The sequence below is a fragment of the Panulirus ornatus genome, chromosome 69, assembly GCF_036320965.1.
Source record: "Panulirus ornatus isolate Po-2019 chromosome 69, ASM3632096v1, whole genome shotgun sequence".
NCBI lineage: Eukaryota > Metazoa > Arthropoda > Malacostraca > Decapoda > Palinuridae > Panulirus > Panulirus ornatus.
Genome location: NC_092292.1, coordinates 21543749 through 21567158, shown reverse-complemented (window position 1 = coordinate 21567158; position 23410 = coordinate 21543749). Strand labels below are relative to the sequence as shown.

Sequence of the window (23410 nt, the reverse complement as noted above, 5' to 3'; positions counted from 1 at the left end):
ATTGACAGCATGTCTTTCACCTTCCTGTATGTTCTAACTCTTTTTCACTCCGTCCCTCCAAATCCAATTCGGTCTCCCGCTTCTCCTCGTTCCCTCAACCTCTGATGCATATATCCTCTTTGTCAATCTTTCCTCACTCATTCTCTCCATGTGACCAAACCATTTCAATACACCTTCTGCTCTCTCAACCACACTCTTTTTATTTCCATGCACGTCTCTTACCCTTTCATTACTTACTCCATCAAACCACCTCACACCACATAATGTCTTCATACATTTAATTTCCAGCACATCCACCCTCCTCCGCACAACCCTATCTATAGCCCACGCCTCGCAACCATATAACATTGTTGGAACCACTATTCCTTCAAACATACTAATTTTTGCTCTCCAGGATAATGTTCTCGCCTTCCGCACATTCTTCAGCGCTCCCAGAACCTTCGCCCCCTCCCTCACTCTGTGTCTCACTTCTGCTTCCATGGTTCCATCTGCTGCTAAATCCACTCCCAGATATCTAAAACACTTCACTTCCTCCAGTTTTTCTCTATTCAAGCCTACCTCCCAGTTTACTTGTCCCTCAACCCTACTGAACCTAATAACTTTGCTCTTATTCACATTTACTTTTGCAGTTTCTCACTTGAATCAAGCACCAGCGCTGTATCATCATTAAACAACAACTGACTCTCTTCCCAAGCCCTCTCATCCACAACAGACTGCATACTTGCCCCTCTCTCCAAAACTTTTGCATTCACCTTCCTAACAACCCCATCCATAAACAAATTAAACAACCCTGGAGACATCATGCTTCCCTACTGCAAATTAACATTCACTGGGAACCAATCACTTTCCTCTCTTCCTACTCGTACACATCCATTACATCCTTGATAAAAACTTTTCACTGCTTCTAGCAACTTACCTCCTACACCATATACTCTTAATACATTCCACAGAGCATTTCTATCAATTCTATCATATTTCTTCTCCTGATCCATAAAAGCTACATACAGATCCATCTGTTTTTCTAGGTATTTCTCACATACATTCTTCAAAGCAAACACCTGATCCACACATCCTCTACCACTTCTTAAACCACACTGCTCTTCCCCAATCTGATGCTCTGTGCATGCCTTCACCCTCTCAATCAATACCCTCTGATGTAATTTCCCAGGAATACTCAACAAACTTATGCCTTTGTAATTGTTAGCTTAGATAAAGGCCTCAAGTTGTACATAATTATTTTTGTTGTAAGAGTTTTAGATTTATTGGATAATTTTTTAAGAATGGTTAGGAAAGGAGTATAGTGGTGAAAGTACTTAAATGAATCTTTATCTGAAATTTACTTTGCAGATGAGACAGAGTGGGGTGCTCAGGATTCTATCAAATATGAACTTAAAGTCCGCTGCACAAAGAATCTTCATGCTGCTGCTGATGAGACTGATCCAGACGAGCTGTACTTCCATAGAAAAGGTGAGGATTGTGAAACTGCTGTGCTCTGTGAAGGTGTTTAAGGACTGGCAGAATGCCGTTATAATACCTTTGTTTTATGGCAAGGGAGACAAAAGTGCTTGTTCAAGTTGAAGAGTTACATAGGCATAAGTTTGTTGAGCATTTTTGGGAAATTGTATGGGAGGGTATTGATTGAGAGGGTGAAGGCATGTACAGAACACTGGATTGTGGAAGAGCATTTTGATTTCAGAAGTGATAGAGGATGTGTGGATCAGGTGTTTGCTTTGAAGAATGTATTTCATAAATACTTGGAAAAACAGGTGGATTTTTATGTAGCATTTATGGACCTGGAGAAGGCATATGATAGGGTTGATAGAGATGCTTTGTGGAAAGTCTTAAGAGTATAGAGTGTAGGAGGTAAGTTGCTAGGAGCAGTGAAAAGTTTTTACCAAGGATGTAAGGCATGTGTACTCTTAGGAAGAGAGGAGAGTGATTGGTTCCCAGTTAATGTCGGTTTGTGGCAGGGGCGTGTGATATCCCCATGGTTATTTAATTTGTTTATGGATGAGTGGTTAGGGAGGTAAATGCAAGAGTTTTGGAGGGAGGGGTGAGTATGCAGTCTGTTGTGGATGAGAGGGCCTGGGAAGTGAGTCAGTTGTTGTTCTCTGATGATACAGTTCTGGTGGCTGATTTGGGTGAGAAATTTGCAGAGGTTGGTGACTGAGTTTGGAAAAGAGTGTGAAAGGAGAAAGTTGAGAGTGAATGTGAGTAAGAGCAAGATCATTAGGTTCAGTAGGGTTGAGGGACAAGTTGATTGGGATGTAAGTGTGAATGGAGAAAAATTGGAGGAAGTGAAGTATTTTAGCATTGATGGAACCATGGAAGTGGAAGTGAGTCACAGGGTGAGGGAGGGGTTGAAGGTTCTGGGAGCAATGAAGAATGTGTGGAAGGAGAGAACATCATCTCAGAGAGCAAAAATGGGTATGTTTGAAGGAAAAGTGCTATATAGTTGCAAGGCATGGGCTATAGGTAGGATTGTATGGAGGAGGATGGATGTGTTGGAAATGAAATGTGTGAAGACAATATGTGGTGTGAGGTGGTTTGATTGAGTAAGTAATGAAAGGGAAAGAGAGATATCAATTTATTATAGTTAATCGCTGTTTCCCGCATCAGTGAGGTAGTGCAAGGGAACAGATGAAGAACGGTCCAACCACTCATATACACACATATACATACATGAATGCCCATACATGCACATATACATATATGTACATTTCAGTGTACACATACATATATATTTTATTTTTATTTCATTATATTTAATCGCTGTCTCCCGCGTTAGCAAGGTAGCTTAAGGAAACAGATGAGGAATGGCCCACCCCACCCACATACACATGTATGTTCATAAACGACCACATGTGCACACAGATACTTGCATATATGATTCAACGTATACACACATAGAGATACACAGACATATACATATACACATGTACATATTCATACTTGCTGCCTTCATTCATTCCCATCGCCACCCCAGCATACATGATATAGCATCACCCCCCCTCCCCCTTCCAGCGAGGTAACACCAGGAAAAGACAAAAACGGCCACATTCGATCACACTCAGTCTCTCGCTGTCACGAGTAATGCACTGAAACCACAACTCCCTTTCCACATCCAGGCCCCACAGACCTCTCCATGGTTTACCCCAATAGCTTCACATACCCTGGTTCAGTCCATTGACAGCATGTTGGCCCCGGTATACCACATCATTCCAATTCACTCTACTCCTTGCATGCCTTTCACCCTCTTGTATGTTCAGTCCCTGATTGCTCAAAATCTTTTTCACTCCATCCTTCCACCTCCAATTTGGTCTCCCGCTTCTCTTTGTTCCCTCCACCTCTGACACATATATCCTCTTTGTCAATCTTTCCTCACTCATTCTCTTCATGTGTCCAAACCATTTCAATACACCCTCTTCTGTTCTTTCAACCACACTTTTTATTTCCATACATCTCTCTTACCCTTACATTACTTACTCGATCAAACCACCTCACACCACATATTGTCCTCAAACATCTTATTTCCAACAAATCCCCCCTCTTCTGCACAACCTTGTCTGTAGCTCATGCCTCACAACCATATAACATTGTTGAAACCTCTATTCCTTCATACATACCCCTTTTAGCTCTCCAAGATAGCGTTCTCGCCTTCCACACATTCTTCAATGCTCCCAGAACCTTTGCCCCCTCCCCACCCTGTGACTCACTTCCACTGTTAAGTCCACTCCCAGATATCTAAAACACTTTGCTTCCTCCAGTTTATCTCCATTCAAACTTACCTCCCAATTAACTTGTTCCTTCACTCTACTGAACCTAATAACCATGCTCTTATTCACATGTACTCTCAACTTTCTCCTTTCACATACTTTACCAAACTTAATCACCAACCTCTGCAGTTTCTCACCTGAATCAGCCACCAGTGCTGTATCATCAGCAAAAAACAACTGGCTCATTTCCCAAGCCCTCTTATCTACAACAGACTGCATAAAAGAGATGTGTGGAAATAAAAAGAGTGTGGTTGAGAGAGCAGAAGAGGGTGTGTTGGGATGGTTTGGACATATGGAGAGAATGAGTGAAGGAAGATTGACAGGGAGGATATATATGTCAGGGATGAAGAGAACAAGAAGTAGGAGACCGAATTGGATGTGGAAGGATGGAGTGAAAAAGATTTTGAGTGATCAAAGGTTGAACATACAGGAGGGTGAGAGGCATGCAAGGAATAGAGTGAATTGGAACGATGTGGTATATCGGGGTTGACGTGCTTTCAATGAACTGAACCAGGGCTTGTGAAATGTTTAGGGTAAACAGTGGAAAGGTCTGTAGGGCCTGATATGGATAGGGAGCTGTGGTTTTGGTGCATTACACATGACTGCTAGAGACTGTGAACAAATGTGGGCTTTTTTGTCTGTTTTCCTGGTGTTACCTTGCTGAAGTGTGGGGTGGGGTAGCGATGATATTTCCTATGTGGCGGGGTAGCAACAAGAATGGATGAAGGTGAGAGTATGAATATGTTCATGTGTGCATGTATGGGCATTTATGTATATATATGTGTATATGAATTGATGGGCCATTCTTCATCTGTTTCCTGGTTCTACCTCGCTGACGTGGGAAACACTGATTAATAATTTTTTATTTATTTTACTTTGTTGCTGTCTCCTGCATTAGCGAGGTAGCGCAAGGAAACAGATGAAAGAATGGCCCAACCCACCCACATACACATGTATATACATACACGTCCACACACGCAAATATGGATACCTATACATCTCAACATATTTATTTTATTATATTTATTTTGCTTTGTCGCTGTCTCCCGTGTTTGTGAGGTAGCGCAAGGAAACGCAACGTATACATATATATACGCACACAGACATATACATGTATACACATGTACATAATTCATATTGTCTACCTTTATTCATTCCCATCGCCACCCCACCACACATGATATAACATTCCCTCCCCCCGCATGTGCGCGAGGTAGCGCTAGGAAAAGACAACAAAGTCCACATTCGTTCACACTCAGTCTCTAGCTGTCATGCAATAATGCACTGAAAGCATAGCTCCCTTTCTACATCCAGGCCCCACAGAACTTTCCATGGTTTACCCCAGATGCTTCACATGCCCTGGTTCAATCCATTGACAGCACGTCGACCCTGGTATACCACATCGATCCAATTCACTCTATTCCTTGCACACCTTTCACCCTCCTGCATGTTCAGGCCCCGATCACTCAAAATCTTTTTCATTTGGTCTCCCACTTCTCGTTCCCTCTACCTCTGACACATATATCCTCTTGGTCAATCTTTCCTCACTCATTCTCTCCATGTGACCAAACCATTTCAAAACACCCTCTTTTGCTCTCTCAACCACACTCTTTTTATTACCACACATCTCTCTTACCCTATTATTACTTACTCGATCAAACCACCTCACACCACATATTGTCCTCAAACATCTCATTTCCAGCACATCCACCCTCCTCTGCACAACTCTTATCTATAGCCCACGCCTCGCAACCATATAACATTGTTGGAACCACTATTCCCTCAAACATACCCATTTTTGCTTTCCGAGATAATGTTCTCGACTTCCACACATTCTTCAACGCTCCCAGAACTTTCGCCCCCTCCCCCACCCTATGATTCACTTCCGCTTCCATGGTTCCATCCACTGCCAAATCCACTCCCAGATATCTAAAACACTTCATTTCCTCCAGTTTTTCTCCATTCAAACTTACCTCCCAATTGACTTGTCCCTCAACCCTACTGTACCTAATAACCTTGCTCTTATTCACATTTACTCTCTGCTTTTTTCTTTCACACACTTTACCAAACTCAGTCACCAGCTTCTGCAGTTTCTCACATGAATCAGCCACCAGCGCTGTATCATCAGCAAACAACAACTGACTCACTTCCCAAGCTCTCTCATCCACAACAGACTGCATACTTGCCCCTCTAATCAAAACTCTTGCATTCACCTCCCTAACAACTCAATCCACAAACAAATTAAACAACCATGGAGACATCACACACCCCTGCCGCAAACCAACATTCACTGAGAACCAATTACTTTCCTTTCTTCCTCCACGTACACATGCCTTACATCCTTGATAAAGACTTTTCACTGCTTCTTACAACTTGCCTTCCACACCATATATTCTTAATACCTTCCACAGAGCATTCTATCAACTCTATCATATGTCTTCTCCAGATCCATAAATGCTACATACAAATCCATTTGCTTTTCTAAGTATGATAATAATGATACTGGTGATAATAATAATGATAATGATAATGATAATAATAATGATAATAACGATAAGTGAAGCAAAACAAATTATCTCTAATGTCTCACTGAGTGACTGGGTTAGAGTGGACTGCCAGGGGCAGGAGCCGATGCCAGCACTACAAAACAATGGAGATAGTTATATAGAAAACTAATTTGACAGGTGCTATTACACTCCCATAGGAGTTTCATTTTAGCATTGTTGCCCTTGGCCTACTCCTTCCTGCATCAATATTTTTTTTCATATAGAAAACTAATTTGACAGGTGCTATTACACTCCCATAGGAGTTTTATTTTAGCATTGTTGCCCTTGGCCTACTCTTTCCTGCATCAATATTTTTTTCTTCTTATCAACATTTCATGACCCAAAGAGAAATTGCTGTGATACTTTCTTCTGGTAATGGCATTATAGCACTAAAGATACTATTTTGTAAGAAAATATTTTGCAAAAACATTATTTGAATCATGTAAAACTAATGTTATCACTCCATCCACCTATTGGTTATCAGTGAAGGGTTCGTCGAACAAAGTTAATAGTTAAGCTGGTAACTGTTTTTAAGCTATATCTGTTTAGAATTTATTCCAGGTGGGAATACTGTTGGTAGTTGTGTGGCATGTCTCATACCCACCCCTTCCCAAGACCAGAACTCCTACAGCAGTCTTCCATTCCCTTATGGCCTGTATTGTTTCGAGACATAGAGCAGTAGATTGTGTGTTCTCCATAGACCCCACTTCCCTCAACTGCTCAGAGTGCACTGTTCTAGCTTGAGCTACAAATATTTGAGCTTGAATATTTCAGTCCTTACGCAACACCACAGTTACTAATAAAATGTTTTTTTGCCCAGCTTTCATAGTTTGCCAGTGTTAAGGAAAAAGAAATATAGGGCTATGAAGAAAAGATTATTAAAATTGCTGAGCAATTGCTGTTGGTAGATTTGGAAGATTGAACACTTTGGCCTTTCCTCATCAGAAAATTCATTTTTTTTGTTTTTTGCTGGTAATTAGACAAACTATTTGGATGTTGTTTACTTTTAATTCACCTTAACTATGTCAAATTTCTCATTAGTTAAAGTCATCATGTTGTAAAAAGAGTAACCCCCTATCATTATCACCCTTTGAATAGGTAGCAGTATTTTTAGAGTTTCCAAATGTTGTAAAAAGAGTAACCCCCTATCATTATCACCCTTTGAATAGGTAGCAGTATTTTTAGAGTTTCCAAATGTAGAGAAAAACATCCATGAATGTGGCATGAGAGAGAGAGAGAGAGAGAGAGAGAGGAGTTTGATGTCGATGTGCCAAAGTATTTCTGAACTGTAGATAACAGCACGTTACGCATGATAGTTAATACTTGTCACAATTTATTGTTTTGCTCTTATGGTTATTACTTACAACTTCATTTAGTACTACGTTGCAGACATGATGTAATCATCATCAGGAATCATAATCATTGCAATAGATTCCATGTTCTTTTAGGAATCATAATCGTAATAGATTCCATTGTCGCCAAAGTAATTGTAATCGATTCCACTGCAAAAGTAATTGTAATCATGATTACATTATATTTATGATTACTTGCCAGCTGTGAAGCTTAAGTTTATCCACTCCACAGAAAATAGTAAATTTTGGGGAAAATAAGAAATAGAATAGGCCTATACAAAGATTGTGAGTGTAACTTAACTATAAAGATTATAAAAAAGTAACCAAGAAAAGTATAATCCAAGTGTTACACTGTTCACAGAGAAAGGGAAAGCTGAGGACGAGAACTGATTACTTCAGTTGGGCCCAGTAGCTGGCCAATGAGATAATGTAGGTTTGAAAATGTAGGGTATTTTGTATTATTACATTGAATCTAGTTGTAGCCTTGCAGTTTTGGCATTATTTTGAAGATACTAACTTTTACTTCTTATTATGCCTAATATTCAGTCACATTTCAGCCAGTGAAACATCTGCTTGGTCCTGCTTTCCTCTGATAATGTGATTTGTAATCATAGTCAATTACAAACCTTTGGATCATGATTGTAATTGATTCCAATGCTTTGCGGGTGGATTCATATTCATAGTCAGTCTTTCTAAGTAATTGTAATCGATTTCATGAGCGATGGAATCGTAACATGTCTGCTACATTGTGTGATAACACTTCTGCCTCTGCTAAGCCCATTACCCTTCTGCCTCTCCCTTACCTCCACCATCTGTCATCCCCCAACCCTTCTTGCCTCCCGCTTTCTTGTGAATGAGTCAGGATTGACAACACTGATTGTACCAGCCAGGACTGTGGGCAACTGTACATTTCTCCTTTGCAGCCGATCATCCTTCGTACATAATTCCTTTGACATCTGTCTTGAAGATGTTTATTTAATTCCATTTTTCATGTTATTCATCCCATTCTCTCCAACTATTACATATCCTAGATGTTCCTTCTATTAAATGTCATTCAACAATCTATGCATTTTCCATGGGGCCACTGTGTATGCATGACCTTTAGTTAGATGGCATTACAGTTATAAAGATAGGTGCACTGATAATGGGGAAAGCATTTTTTTCAGTACCTTCTTAATGGAGTAAACCTCCATAGGCTACAAATGGTACGACAAGTCAGATGGATATTTAAACAGAGTTTGGAAAATTTAGAACATTTATTGTTATGGGCTTTTGTTCTCTTGTAGCACATCGTTTGTTGACAGCTGTGTTTGAGAGTTAAGAAAGTTCATAGTGATAACTGTTAACAGATCACTTTTATAACTAATATGTACCCTTTTATGCTACGTATGCAATTTTCTCATTCAGGGCGGGCTGTCATGAGCAAAATCTTTCTCAAACTACAATGCCATCTTATATCTTTCAGTGTTGTCATCAAGTTTGAAGTGGGTTCCCCTAGGTAACCAGACTGATATCTTCCAAGAAGCAGTTATGCAGCCCCTTCATCAGGATATTCTTCTTGCTAAGATGAATGCTGGACATGAGATCAACTTAGAGGCATATGCTGTCAAAGGTGGATTAAAAGCTACTATTATCTGTTTTCTGTTTGGCATGCAGCAAAGCAGTTGGATCTTTTTGTTACCTGAGAATAACTACTGTGAATAAAATGTTATTTGAAGGATTATTATGTTCACAATTATGTTAACTTTTGAATGACATTTTTTATGTTTCAATCTGGTTTCCTCTTGTAACTTCATGTATTCTCAGAATAAGCACTGTTTTATAGTTTTACTGCCCACATTTATCTGTCTTTTATTGATATTGCAGTGTATTTATTAACTTGACAGTTTTAGTGTGAGGTAAGAAGAAAGTTGAGAGTAAATGTGAATAAGAGCAAGGTTATCAGGTACAGCAGGGTTATGGGACAAGTCAGTTGGGAGGTAAGTTTGAATGGAGAAAAACTGGAGGAAGTGAAGTGTTTTAGGTATCTGGGAGTGGATTTGGTAGCGGATGGAGCCATGGAAGTGGAAGTGAATCATAGGGTGGGGGAGGGGACGAAAGTTCTGGGAGCGTTGAAGAATGTGTGGAAGTCGAGAACATTATCTCGGAAAGCAAAAATGTGTATGTTTGAAGGAATAGTGGTTCTAACAATGTTATATGGTTGCGAGGTGTGGGCTATAGATAGAGTTGTGCGCAGGAGGGTGGATGTGCTGGAAATGAGATGTTTGAGGACAATATGTGGTGTGAGGTGGTTTGATCAAGTAAGTAATAATAGGGTAAGAGAGATGTGTGGTAATGAAAAGAGTGTGGTTGAGAGAGCAGAAGAGGGTGTTTTGAAATGATTTGGTCACATGGAGAGAATGAGTGAGGAAAGATTGACCAAGAGGATATATGTGTCAGAGGTGAAGGGAACAAGGAGAAGTGGGAGACCAAACTGGAGGTGGAAAGATAGAGGGAAAAAGATTTTGAGTGATCGGGGCCTGAACATGCAGGAGGGTGAAAGGCGTGCAAGGAATAGAGTGAATTGGAACGATGTGGTATACCTGGGTCAACGTGCTGTCAATGGATTGAACCAGGGCATGTGAAGCATCTGGGGTAAACCATGGAAAGTTGTGTGGGGCCTGGATGTGGAAAGGGAGCTGTGGTTTCAGTGCATTATTACATGACAGCTAGGGACTGAGTATGAACGAAAGTGGCCTTTGTTGTCTTTTCCTAGTGATACCTCGCGCACATGAGGGGAGAGGGGGTTGTTATTTCATGTGTCATGGGGTGGCGACAGGAATGAATAAAGGCAGCAAGTATGAATTATGTACATGTGTATATATGTATATGTCTGTGTGTGTATATATATGTATACGTTGAGATGTATAGGTATGTATATTTGCGTGTGTGGACGTGTATATATATACATGTGTATGTGAGTGGGTTGGGCCATTCTTTCGTCTGTTTCCTTGCGCTACCTCGCTAATGCGGGAGACAGTGACAACGCAAAATAAATATAATAAATATCTCTTTTAAGGTAACTGTAAAATTAAATGCAAATCATACTTTAGATAATGGAAGAGGTGAGTATTGAAAGACAGGATCATATGCTATTTCTTAAATAGTTGGTGTGGATACATTCAACCTTTTTGCACTGTATATTTAAAGCTCATTTGTAATGAAAGCAGAGGACACTTGCTTCATATGAGTAAATGCTATGTTATTACACTTGGTTTTTCATTGAATGATTCATGTGTTTGCATACTTTGCAGAAACATTACCAGTAATCTAATAATCTGTTTTCATTGCCACTTCTCACTTATATCTTCATAGTCCTTTCTTGAGTATTCTTTCCTAATCTCTTGTCACAGATTGCACTGTTTGATAATCTCAATCATTTTCTTGACTTCTTTAGGCTTTGGCTGTTTTACATTTGAGGAAGTGTTTTCACCTACAGGTACATGTTGATTTCATCAAAGACTTGTCATCTTCAGATATGCGTTTTCTCTATATTTTCGATTGATCAAAACATGTTTGCTTTACTGTTTAATAATTATTTTCACCTTATTAGTTATGTGCCTTTCACTTGTTTTTGCCATATTTTATTGAATATAAAATAGTTTTTCAATGATTTTCTTTCTAAATATTGACAGGTATTGGTAGTGACCATGCCAAGTTTCAACCTGGCCTCTGTTGGTATCGCTTGTTGCCTGAAATAGAGTTAACACGGGAGGTGGAAGGTGAACAAGCAGACCTCCTTCAGAAGTGCTTTTCTGCAGGAGTAATTGATATTGTTCCTGCCTCAGGAGGTAAGCTGTATGGTTATTGTAAACTTAAAGAAATTTGATTTGTTAGCATTAAATTGGAAGTTGTTTCATACTATTTTGTTATAAAAACTATTGGCGATACTCTTAAGAAGGGACCATTGTCTTTAAAGGACAAAGAATGGGTATTGTTAAAAGTATGTCCTAACAGTGTTCAATGGATGCAAGTCCTGGGTGCTGAAGACAAAGGAAAGGAAGAGTGTGGCTGTGTTGAAAATGAAATTCCTGAAGACATGTGGCATGAGACAGGTTGATTATCTAAGTAAAGAATGTCAAAGAGATGGAGGTGTGTGGTGGTGAGCACAGTCTGATTGAGAAGTTTTAACAGAGTATGATGAAATGGTTCAGGCACATGTTGAGAATGAATGAAGGCAGACCAATTAAAAGTATCTACAAAGTCAAAAGTGGAGAGAGCAAGTGGTAGGGGAGACATAGGAGACTAGAGAGTGGAGTAAAGGAAGAAGAAGGGCAGGCTTGCCTGCCTCTTCATCTAAGAATGAAACAGTAAGAATTGTTATCAACGAATTCTTGGTGTTTTGAGAGTTCTTTGTCTGACATAATATTTGTCCAAAGACTGCTGGACACCTTTCTTTTTCTTCTGCTGATATAGCTCTTTGTAGCAGTCATTGCTTCTGGTTTTACCATGGTAAAATGTTAACTGCATAACTTTGTTGTCCGGATCATTCACACTAAAGATTGCTATTCCTTTCAAAATCTTATATTTTTTGTCTGCTTTATGGTTAGCACCAGCAGCTTCATTCACCCTGATATCGTAGAGACGGCTGTGCCTCGTAAGGCATTCAAACCAACCATGACTTAACATTTAAAGTGTCTGCTTGTCAACTCTCTTCATATTCTTTTTTTTATGTCTTCAAACAAATTGATAGCTTTTTCTGGAGTAACCATCTTGCAAAGAAGCACCTGAATGTTGATTTTGACCTTTAATCCAGACACTTAAAGATCATTTCATCTTCCCCATAATGCCACCTTCCACATTATTGTAGTTGCACCTAATGGTCTCATGCATCAAAACTACTAACTCACTCACTCAGTTGCTCCCAAAACTCTTGCCTCTGATGATCTTTCTTCTCATGCCCAGGTTCATATGCACCAATAATCACCCATCTCTCTCCATCCACTTTCAGTTTTACCCATATCAATCTAGAGTTTACTTTCTTACACTCTATCACATACTCCCACCACTCCTGTTTCAGCAGTAGTGCTGCTCCTTCCCTTGCTCTTGTCCTCTCACTAACCCCTGACTTTACTCCCAAGACATTCCCAAACCACTCTTCCCCTTTACTCTTGAGCTTTGTTTCACTCAGAGCCAAAACATCCAGGTTCCTTTCCTCAAACATACTACCTATCTCTCCTTTTTTCTCATCTTGGTTACATCCACACACAATTAGACACCCCAGTCTGAGCCTTCGAGGAGGATGAGCACTCCCCACGTGACTCCTTCTTCTGTTTCCCTTTTTAGAAAGTTAAAATACAAGGAGGGGAGAGTTTCTAGCCCCCCACTCCTGTCCCCTGTAGTCGCCTTCTAAGACACACGAGGAATGCGTGGGAAGCATTCTTTCTCCCCTATCCCCAGGGATAAAGGGATATATATATATATATATATATGTTATTATTGTTATTATTTTCCTTTGTCGTTGTCTCCCATGTTAGCGAGGTAGCACAAGGAAACAGACGAAAGAATGGCCCAACCGACCCACATACACATGTATATACGTACACGTAAGTTTTAACGGAGAAAAACTGGAGGAAGTGAAGTGTTTTAGATATCTGGGGGTGGATTTGGCAGTGGATGGAACCATGGAAGCGGAAGTGAATCATATGGTGGGGGAGGGGGCGAAAGTTCTGGGAGCGTTGAAGAATGTGTGGAAGTTGAGAACATTATCTTGGAAAGCAAAAATGGGTATGTTTGAAGGAATAGTGGTTCCAACAAGGTTACATGGTTGCGAGGCTTGAGCTATAGATAGAGTTGTGCGGAGGAGGGTGGATGTGCTGGAAATGAGATGTTTGAGGACAATATGTGGAGTGAGGTGGTTTGATCGAGTAAGTAATAATAGGGTAAGAGAGATGTGTGGTAATAAAAAGAGTGTGGTTGAGAGAGTAGAAGAGGGTGTTTTGAAATGGTTTGGTCGCATGGAGGGAATGAGTGAGGAAAGACTGACAAAGAGAATATATGTGTCTGAGAGGGGAGGACTTCCAGCCCCCCCGCTCCCTCCCCTTTTAGTCGCCTTGTACGACACGCAGGGAATATGTGGGAAGTATTCTTTCTCCCCTATCCTCAGGGCTCATATATATATATATATATATATATCTTTCTTTTTTCTTTTAAACTATTCGCCATTTCCCGCGTTAGCGAGGTAGCGTTAGGAACAGAGGACTGGGCCTTTTTTGGAATATCCTCTCCTGGCCCCCTCTGTTCCTTCTTTTGGAAAATTAAAAAAAAACGAGAGGGGAGGATTTCCAGCCCCCCGCTCCCTCCCCCTTTTAGTCGCCTTCTACGACACGCAGGGAATACGTGGGAAGTATTCTTAACCCCTATCCCCCAGGGATAATATATATATATATATATATATATATATATATATATATATATGAGAAAGAATACTTCCCACGTATTCCCTGCGTGTCGTAGAAGGCGACTAAAAGGGGAGGGAGCGGGGGGGCTGGAAATCCTCCCCTCTCAATTTTTTTTAATTTTCCAAAAGAAGGAACAGAGAAGGGGGCCAGGTGAGGATATTCCTTCAAAGGCCCAGTCCTCTGTTCTTAACGCTACCTCGCTAATGCGGGAAATGGCGAATAGTTTGAAAAAAAAAAAAATATATATATATATATATATATATATATATATATTTTTTTTTTTTTTTTTTTATACTTTGTCGCTGTCTCCCGCGTTTGCGAGGTAGCGCAAGGAAACAGACGAAAGAAATGGCCCAACCCCCCCATACACATGTATATACATATGTCCACACACGCAAATATACATACCTACACAGCTTTCCATGGTTTACCCCAGACGCTTCACATGCCTTGATTCAATCCACTGACAGCACGTCAACCCCGGTATACCACATCACTCCAATTCACTCTATTCCTTGCCCTCCTTTCACCCTCCTGCATGTTCAGGCCCCGATCACACAAAATCTTTTTCACTCCATCTTTCCACCTCCAATTTGGTCTCCCTCTTCTCCTCGTTCCCTCCACCTCCGACACATATATCCTCTTGGTCAATCTTTCCTCACTCATTCTCTCCATGTGCCCAAACCACTTCAAAACACCCTCTTCTGCTCTCTCAACCACGCTCTTTTTATTTCCACACATCTCTCTTACCCTTACGTTACTCACTCGATCAAACCACCTCACACCACACATTGTCCTCAAACATCTCATTTCCAGCACATCCATCCTCCTGCGCACAACTCTATCCATAGCCCACGCCTCGCAACCATACAACATTGTTGGAACCACTATTCCTTCAAACATACCCATTTTTGCTTTCCGAGATAATGTTCTCGACTTCCACACATTCTTCAAGGCCCCCAGAATTTTCGCCCCCTCCCCCACCCTATGATCCACTTCCGCTTCCATGGTTCCATCCGCTGCCAGATCCACTCCCAGATATCTAAAACACTTCACTTCCTCCAGTTTTTCTCCATTCAAACTCACCTCCCAATTGACTTGACCCTCAACCCTACTGTACCTAATAACCTTGCTCTTATTCACATTTACTCTTAACTTTCTTCTTCCACACACTTTACCAAACTCAGTCACCAGCTTCTGCAGTTTCTCACATGAATCAGCCACCAGCGCTGTATCATCAGCGAACAACAACTGACTCACTTCCCAAGCTCTCTCCTCCCCAACAGACTTCATACTTGCCCCTCTTTCCAAAACTCTTGCATTTACCTCCCTAACAACCCCATCCATAAACAAATTAGACAACCATGGAGACATCACACACCCCTGCCGCAAACCTACATTCACTGAGAACCAATCACTTTCCTCTCTTCCTACACGTACACATGCCTTACATCCTCGATAAAAACTTTTCACTGCTTCTAACAACTTTCCTCCCACACCATATATTCTTAATACCTTCCACACAGCATCTCTATCAACTCTATCATATGCCTTCTCCAGATCCATAAATGCTACATACAAATCCATTTGCTTTTCTAAGTATTTCTCACATACATTCTTCAAAGCAAACACCTGATCCACACATCCTCTACCACTTCTGAAATCACACTGCTCTTCCCCAATCTGATGCTCTGTACATGCCTTCACCCTCTCAATCAATACCCTCCCATATAATTTACCAGGAATACTCAACAAACTTATACCTCTGTAATTTGAGCATTCACTCTTATCCCCTTTGCCTTTGTACAATGGCACTATGCACGCATTCCGCCAATCCTCAGGCACCTCACCATGAGTCATACATACATTAAATAACCTTACCAACCAGTCAACTATACAGTCACCCCCTTTTTTAATAAATTCCACTGCAATACCATCCAAACCTGCTGCCTTGCCGGCTTTCATCTTCCGCAAAGCTTTCACTACCTCTTCTCTGTTTACCAAATCATTTTCCCTAACCCTCTCACTTTGCACACCACCTCGACCAAAACACCCTATATCTGCCACTCTATCATCAAACACATTCAACAAACCTTCAAAATACTCACTCCATCTCCTTCTCACATCACCATTACTTGTTATCACCTCCCCATTTGCGCCCTTCACTGAAGTTCCCATTTGCTCCCTTGTCTTACGCACTTTATTTACCTCCTTCCAGAACACCTGGGGATAGGGGAGCAAGAATACTTCCCACGTATTCCCTGCGTGTCGTAGAAGGCGACTAAAAGGGGAGGGAGCGGGGGGCTGGAAATCCTCCCCTCTCATTTTTTTTTAATTTTCCAAAAGAAGGAACAGAGAATTGGGCCAGGTGAGGGTAGTCCCTCAAAGGCCCAGTCATCTGTTCTTAACGCTACCTCGCTAATGCGGGAAATGGCGAATAGTTTGAAAGAAAAAGAAAGAAAATATATATATATATTTTATTATTATTATTATACTTTGTCGCTGTCTCCCGCGTTTGCGAGGTAGCGCAAGGAAACAGACGAAAGAAATGGCCCAACCCCCCCCATACACATGTATATACATACGTCCACACACGCAAATATACATACCTACACAGCTTTCCATGGTTTACCCCAGACGCTTCACATGCCTTGATTCAATCCACTGACAGCACGTCAACCCCGGTATACCACATCGCTCCAATTCACTCTATTCCTTGCCCTCCTTTCACCCTCCTGCATGTTCAGGCCCCGATCACACAAAATCTTTTTCACTCCATCTTTCCACCTCCAATTTGGTCTCCCTCTTCTCCTCGTTCCCTCCACCTCCGACACATATATCCTCTTGGTCAATCTTTCCTCACTCATTCTCTCCATGTGCCCAAACCACTTCAAAACACCCTCTTCTGCTCTCTCAACCATGCTCTTTTTATTTCCACACATCTCTCTTACCCTTACGTTACTCACTCGATCAAACCACCTCACACCACACATTGTCCTCAAACATCTCATTTCCAGCACATCCATCCTCCTGCGCACAACTCTATCCATAGCCCACGCCTCGCAACCATACAACATTGTTGGAACCACTATTCCTTCAAACATACCCATTTTTGCTTTCCGAGATAATGTTCTCGACTTCCACACATTCTTCAAGGCTCCCAGAATTTTCGCCCCCTCCCCCACCCTATGATCCACTTCCACTTCCATGGTTCCATCCGCTGCCAGATCCACTCCCAGATATCTAAAACACTTCACTTCCTCCAGTTTTTCTCCATTCAAACTCACCTCCCAATTGACTTGACCCTCAACCCTACTGTACCTAATAACCTTGCTCTTATTCACATTTACTCTTAACTTTCTTCTTCCACACACTTTACCAAACTCAGTCACCAGCTTCTGCAGTTTCTCACATGAATCAGCCACCAGCGCTGTATCATCAGCGAACAACAACTGACTCACTTCCCAAGCTCTCTCATCCCCAACAGACTTCATACTTGCCCCTCTTTCCAAAACTCTTGCATTTACCTCCCTAACAACCCCATCCATATATATGTCTCCTGCGTTTGCGAGGTAGCGCACGGAAACAGACGAAACAAATGGCCCAACCCACCCCCATACACATGTATAAACATACGCGTCCACACATGCAAATATACATACCTACACAGCTTTCCATGGTTTACCCCAGATGCTTCACATGCCCTGATTCAATCCACTGACAGCACGTCAACCCCGGTATACCACATCGATCCTATTCACTCTATTCCTTGCCCTTCTTTCACCCTCCTGCATGTTCAGGCCCCGACCACACAAAATCTTTTTCACTCCATCTTTCCACCTCCAATTTGGTCTCCCACTTCTCGTTCCCTCCACCTCCGACACATATATCCTCTTGGTCAATCTTTCCTCACTCATTCTTTCCATGTGCCCAAACCATTTCAAAACACCCTCTTCTGCTCTCTCAACCACGCTCTTTTTATTTCCACACATCTCTCTTACCATTACGTTACTTACTCGATCAAACCACCTCACACCACACATTGTCCTCAAACACCTCATTTCCAGCACATCCACCCTCCTGCGCACAACTCTATCCATAGCCCATGCCTCGCAACCATACAACATTGTTGGAACCACTATTCCTTCAAACATACCCATTTTTGCTTTCCGAGATAATCTTCTCGACTTCCACACATTCTTCAAGGCTCCCAGGATTTTCGCCCCCTCCCCCACCCTATGATCCACTTCCACTTCCATGGTTCCATCCGCTGCCAGATTCACTCCCAGATATCTAAAACACTTTACTTCCAGTTTTTCTCCATTCAAACTTACCTCCCAATTAACTTGAGCCTCAACCCTACTGTACCTAATAACCTTGCTCTTATTCACATTTACTCTTAACTTTCTTCTTTCACACACTTTACCAAACTCAGTCACCAGCTTTTGCAGTTTCTCACATGAATCAGCCACCAGTGCTGTATCATCAGCGAACAACAACTGACTCACTTCCCAAGCTCTCTCATCTACAACAGACTTCATACTTGCCCCTCTTTCCAAAACTCTTGCATTCACCTCCCTAACAACCTCATCCATAAACAAATTAAACAACCATGGAGACATCACACACCCCTGCCGCAAACCTACATTCACTGAGAACCAATCACTTTCCTCTCTTCATACACGTACACATGCCTTACATCCTCGATAAAAACTTTTCACTGCTTCTAACAACTTGCCACCCACACCATATATTCTTAATACCTTCCACACAGCATCTCTATCACTCTATCATATGCCTTCTCCAGATCCATAAATGCTACATACAAATCCATTTGCTTTTCTAAGTATTTCTCACATACATTCTTCAAAGCAAACACCTGATCCACACATCCTCTACCACTTCTGAAACCACACTGCTCTTCCCCAATCTGATGCTCTGTACATGCCTTCACCCTCTCAATCAATACCCTCCCATATAATTTACCAGGAATACTCAACAAACTTATACCTCTGTAATTTGAGCACTCACTCTTATCCCCTTTGCCTTTGTACAGTGGCACTATGCACGCATTCCTCCAATCCTCAGGCACCTCACCACGAGTCATACATACATTAAATAACCTTAACAACCAGTCAACAATACAGTCCTCCCCTTTTTTGATAAATTCCACTGATAAATTCCACTGCAATACCATCCAAACCTGCTGCCCTGCCGGCTTTCATCTTCCGCAAAGCTTTTACTACCTCTTCTCTGTTTACCAAATCATTTTCCCCAGCCCTCTCACTTTGCACACCACCCCAACCAAGACACCCTATATCTGCCACTCTATCATCAAACACATTCAACAAACCTTCAAAATACTCACTCCATCTCCTTTTCACATCACCACTACTTGTTATCACCTCCACATTAGCGCCCTTCACTGAAGTTCCCATTTGCTCCCTTGTCTTACGCACTTTATTTACCTCCTTCCAGAACATCTTTTTATTCTGCCTAAAATTTAATGATACTCTCTCACCCCAACTCTCATTTGCCCTCTTTTTCACCTCTTGCACCTTTCTCTTGACCTCCCGTCTCTTCCTTTTATACATCTCCCACTCAATTGCATTTTTTTTTATTTCATTTTCCTTTGTCGCTGTCTCCCGCGTTAGCGAGGTAGCGCAGGGAAACAGACGAAAGAATGGCCCAACCTACCCACATACACATGTATATACATACATGTCCACACACGCAAATAAACATACCTATACATCTCAACGTTTACATATATATATACACACACAGATATATACATATATACACATGTACATAATTCATACTGTCTGCCTTTATTCATTCCCATCGCCACCCCGCCACACATGTAATAACAACCCCCTCCCCCCGCATGTTTGCGGGGTAGCACTAGGAAAAGACAACAAAGGCCACATTCGTTCACACTCACTCTGTAGCTGTCATGTATAATGCACCGAAACCACAGCTCCATTTCCACATCCAGGCCCCACAGAACCTTCCATGGTTTACCCCAGATGCTTCACATGCCCTGGCTCAATCCATTGACAGCATGTCGACCCCGGTATACCTCATCTTTCCAATTCACTCTATTCCTTGCACTCCTTTCACCCTCCTGCATGTTCAGGCCCCAATCACTCAAAATCTTTTTCACTCCATCTTTCCACCTCCAATTTGGTCTCCCACTTCTCGTTCCCTCCACCTCTGACACACATATCCTCTTGGTCAATCTTTCCTCGCTTATTCTTTCCATGTGACCAAACCATTTCAGAACACCCTCTTCTGCTCTCTCAACCAGACTCTTTTTATTACCACACATTTCTCTTACCCTATTGTTACTTACGCGATCAAACCACCTCACATCACATATTGTCCTCAAACATCTCATTTCCAGCACATCCACTCCCAGATATATATAACACTTCACTTCCTCTTGTTTTTCTCTCTGTTTATGGTTATTTGCTGAAGCAGATAATTCTTTTCACACATTCTTATTTCATTGTTTGATTACCTGGCAACTTTTTTAATTATATGATAACCAAACCATAATACTAAATCCTTCAGCAGATGTTTCAGACATTATCTTTTAGCATGAAACAAATGTGGGTTTGGAGATGGTTGCCTTTGGAAAATGCATGTGCCACCTTGTTCATAACCTGAAACAGTATACATGAAATCGAATCTTGTACATCTGTTTTTTCTTTTCATTACAGGGAAAAGAATTGCAAAGGTAAATAATGCCCGTAATGATGCCTGTTCCAGAAATGTGTTTCAGTATGACAGCATCAAAGATTCTGTCAGGCTGACAAGGAAGACTGATCATGTCATTTGTAAGTTTTTCCTTTTGTTTTATTATGGGATTTAGCAGTCTCCCTTCTCATTATGAAGAAATATGATGCATATAAGTTTTTAAATAATTAATATGAAAAGTATTAGTTAACTTAGAACTTAAGGTACAAATAGATTCTGATTTTATGGTAATTGGGACCAGGTTAAATTCATTTGCATGAACAAAATGTATTAGTAGTTGGTAGGCAGCCATCAACTAGGGAGATATATTATACTACTGGTGCTACCTACTTGGGCATTAGTAGGGTCAGTGGTGGCTCCATAGTGAGCCAGCACTTCAGTGGTTGTCATGTGTCACTCCTCTTACCTAGTTAGCTTCCTTTTCTTTCTGCCTTACCCACACGTGGGCTGCTGGCATTCTGTCCACAAACATACAGTCTCTCCTTGTAACACATAGCACTTGACAACATAATTCACACAACTCACTTTTTGTAACTAGATTTTCTTGTGGTGAGCACTATATGCTAGCCCTGCCATTTAATAAAATGGCAGGAACAGTAAATAGCAGTTGGTAAGAACATTATGCAGGAGCATTAGATAGAGTAGTAGGTCGGAACATTTAGACGTGAGCATTTGGTAGCAGTAGTAGGTTGGAACATTAAAAGTAGAAGTAGTCAGTAGGAACAGTAGGTAGGTACCTCCAGGAACAGTGTGTAAGTGTTGCTTTCTGCTAGTGGTCTGTTAAGGGTGGAGCTCTACAAGGCTAAGAAGTGGCATTGGAGTCCACCAGTTATGGAAACTCCGTAGGTGGATAGAACAAAATGTTAGATTATTGAAATATATATTTTTCCTTCTTGAGTGCATGATATGCACATTTAAGTAGATAGATAGAAAGTTCATTTAGCTCAGCATCTACTCTATACCGTGCAGACTTCTCAAGATATGTAAAACATATGCCTGGATACATGCATATATTTTATTTCTGTGTATAATTGCTTCTCCTGGCTTTTATAGGTTATGAATAAGAAAACTAGAAATGGATAATCTGTGTAGTATAGTTGGAATTAGGATAGTAGAATGAAGTAAGATATAAGAAGGGTACATGGTATTGGTAAATATTGGAAAAATGCTTGAATGAAAGTCTTTTAAGATGACGTGGCTCCATAGAATGTATAGCATATATGTAGGTCAGTAATACATATATTATTACAGTAAGCGGTACCTTGAGAAGTAGACTATTGAAGAGATCAATGGATGCAGTGAGAGAAATGATTATGGATAGTGATATTTCAGGTGAAGCTAAAGAAATAATTGGTGTATCAGATGTAATGGAAGCATTTGATGTATAGAGGTGATGTGAATGGAGGTGTTTGTTTTGCATAATGATTCATCTAAGTTGTCAAAGTGAAGAATTAAGGACTTAATGTAAGTGTGCAAGCTCTTGTTTTATATATAACCCAATGGGGATGGGTTTGAGAATTTGTATTACTGATTTTAATGGTTGTATGTACTTAATCCACCATAGGGAACTGGTAATTGAGTTAACTGTAATAGTTAGACATAGACAGATAATCTGTCCTTTACAAGGTTCAAGTCCATAGCAAGGAGATTTGACACTCCTTACACTTGTGTGTATTCACTGCTCTTGTGATTAGCACATAAAACTATGAGGAAATTATTTAAGATCCATCCCAGGGAACTTAGAAGTAAGTTAACTACAATAGGGAGAGGAACACAGATAATGTGCACTTTACATCCAAGGTTCAAGCCCAAGCATGTAGATATGACACTCCTCACACTTGTGTGTATTCACTGCTCTTGTGATTAGCACATAAAACTTTAAGGGAATTATTTAGAATATGACATATTTATGTAACAAAATCAAGATCAGTTCAGATAATGTTAAAGCTAGTGAATAGCTCCTTCTTCTATTTCAGTTTATGTAGAATCACATGGCGCATTGAAGAGTTATGAAATCTTAGAAGAAGCTGTGAGCATCATGATTGCAAAATGTGACTTGCTTTTGAATGAAATTGACAAGTCTGTGGAGAATGACTTAGGAAGTTAAAGAAGCATCATGAGTCAAATGTAACATTTTGTTTTGTATGACAAGATGAATTGGAAATTAGGAACTATGTGATTTTGTGTAGACTTTTAGAAGTTTTGCCCGGCTACTCTTACTGTTGCTTTAATGGATGCTTTGCTCTCTAAAGAGTAATAGATATGATTGATTGTGTTTTTTATTTCATTCCAGTATTGTGATTATCATTATCATTACTTTTATTATTATTGTTTTTTTTTTTTCAAACTATTCGCCATTTCCTGCATCAGCAAGGTAGCGTTAAGAACAGAGGACTGGGCCTCTGAGGGAACATCCTCACTTGGCCCCCTTCTCTGTTCCTTCTTTTGGAAAATTAAAAAAAAAACAAAAGGGGAGGATTTCCAGCCCCCCGCTCTCCCCTATTAGTCGCCTTCTACGACACGCAGGGAATACG

General features: G+C 40.8%; 1 protein-coding gene across 2 annotated transcripts in view; it reads left to right on the top strand.

The window, feature by feature from the left end:
- The window catches only part of Polr1C (RNA polymerase I and III subunit C), a 33696-nt gene extending 10550 nt beyond the window's left edge, over positions 1-23146 (top strand). The window contains exons 4-8 of one of the 2 annotated variants that reach the window (XM_071660328.1): positions 1348-1467; positions 9140-9286; positions 11349-11504; positions 20840-20956; positions 22853-23146. In XM_071660328.1, the coding sequence (XP_071516429.1) occupies positions 1348-1467; positions 9140-9286; positions 11349-11504; positions 20840-20956; positions 22853-22983 (671 nt within the window). In that variant the 3' untranslated portion in view covers positions 22984-23146. Of the gene's footprint in view, positions 1-1347; positions 1468-9139; positions 9287-11348; positions 11505-20839; positions 20957-22834 lie in introns of both variants that reach the window. The other variant, XM_071660327.1, reaches the window with a different exon arrangement.
- The last annotated feature ends 264 nt before the right edge of the window (positions 23147-23410 follow it).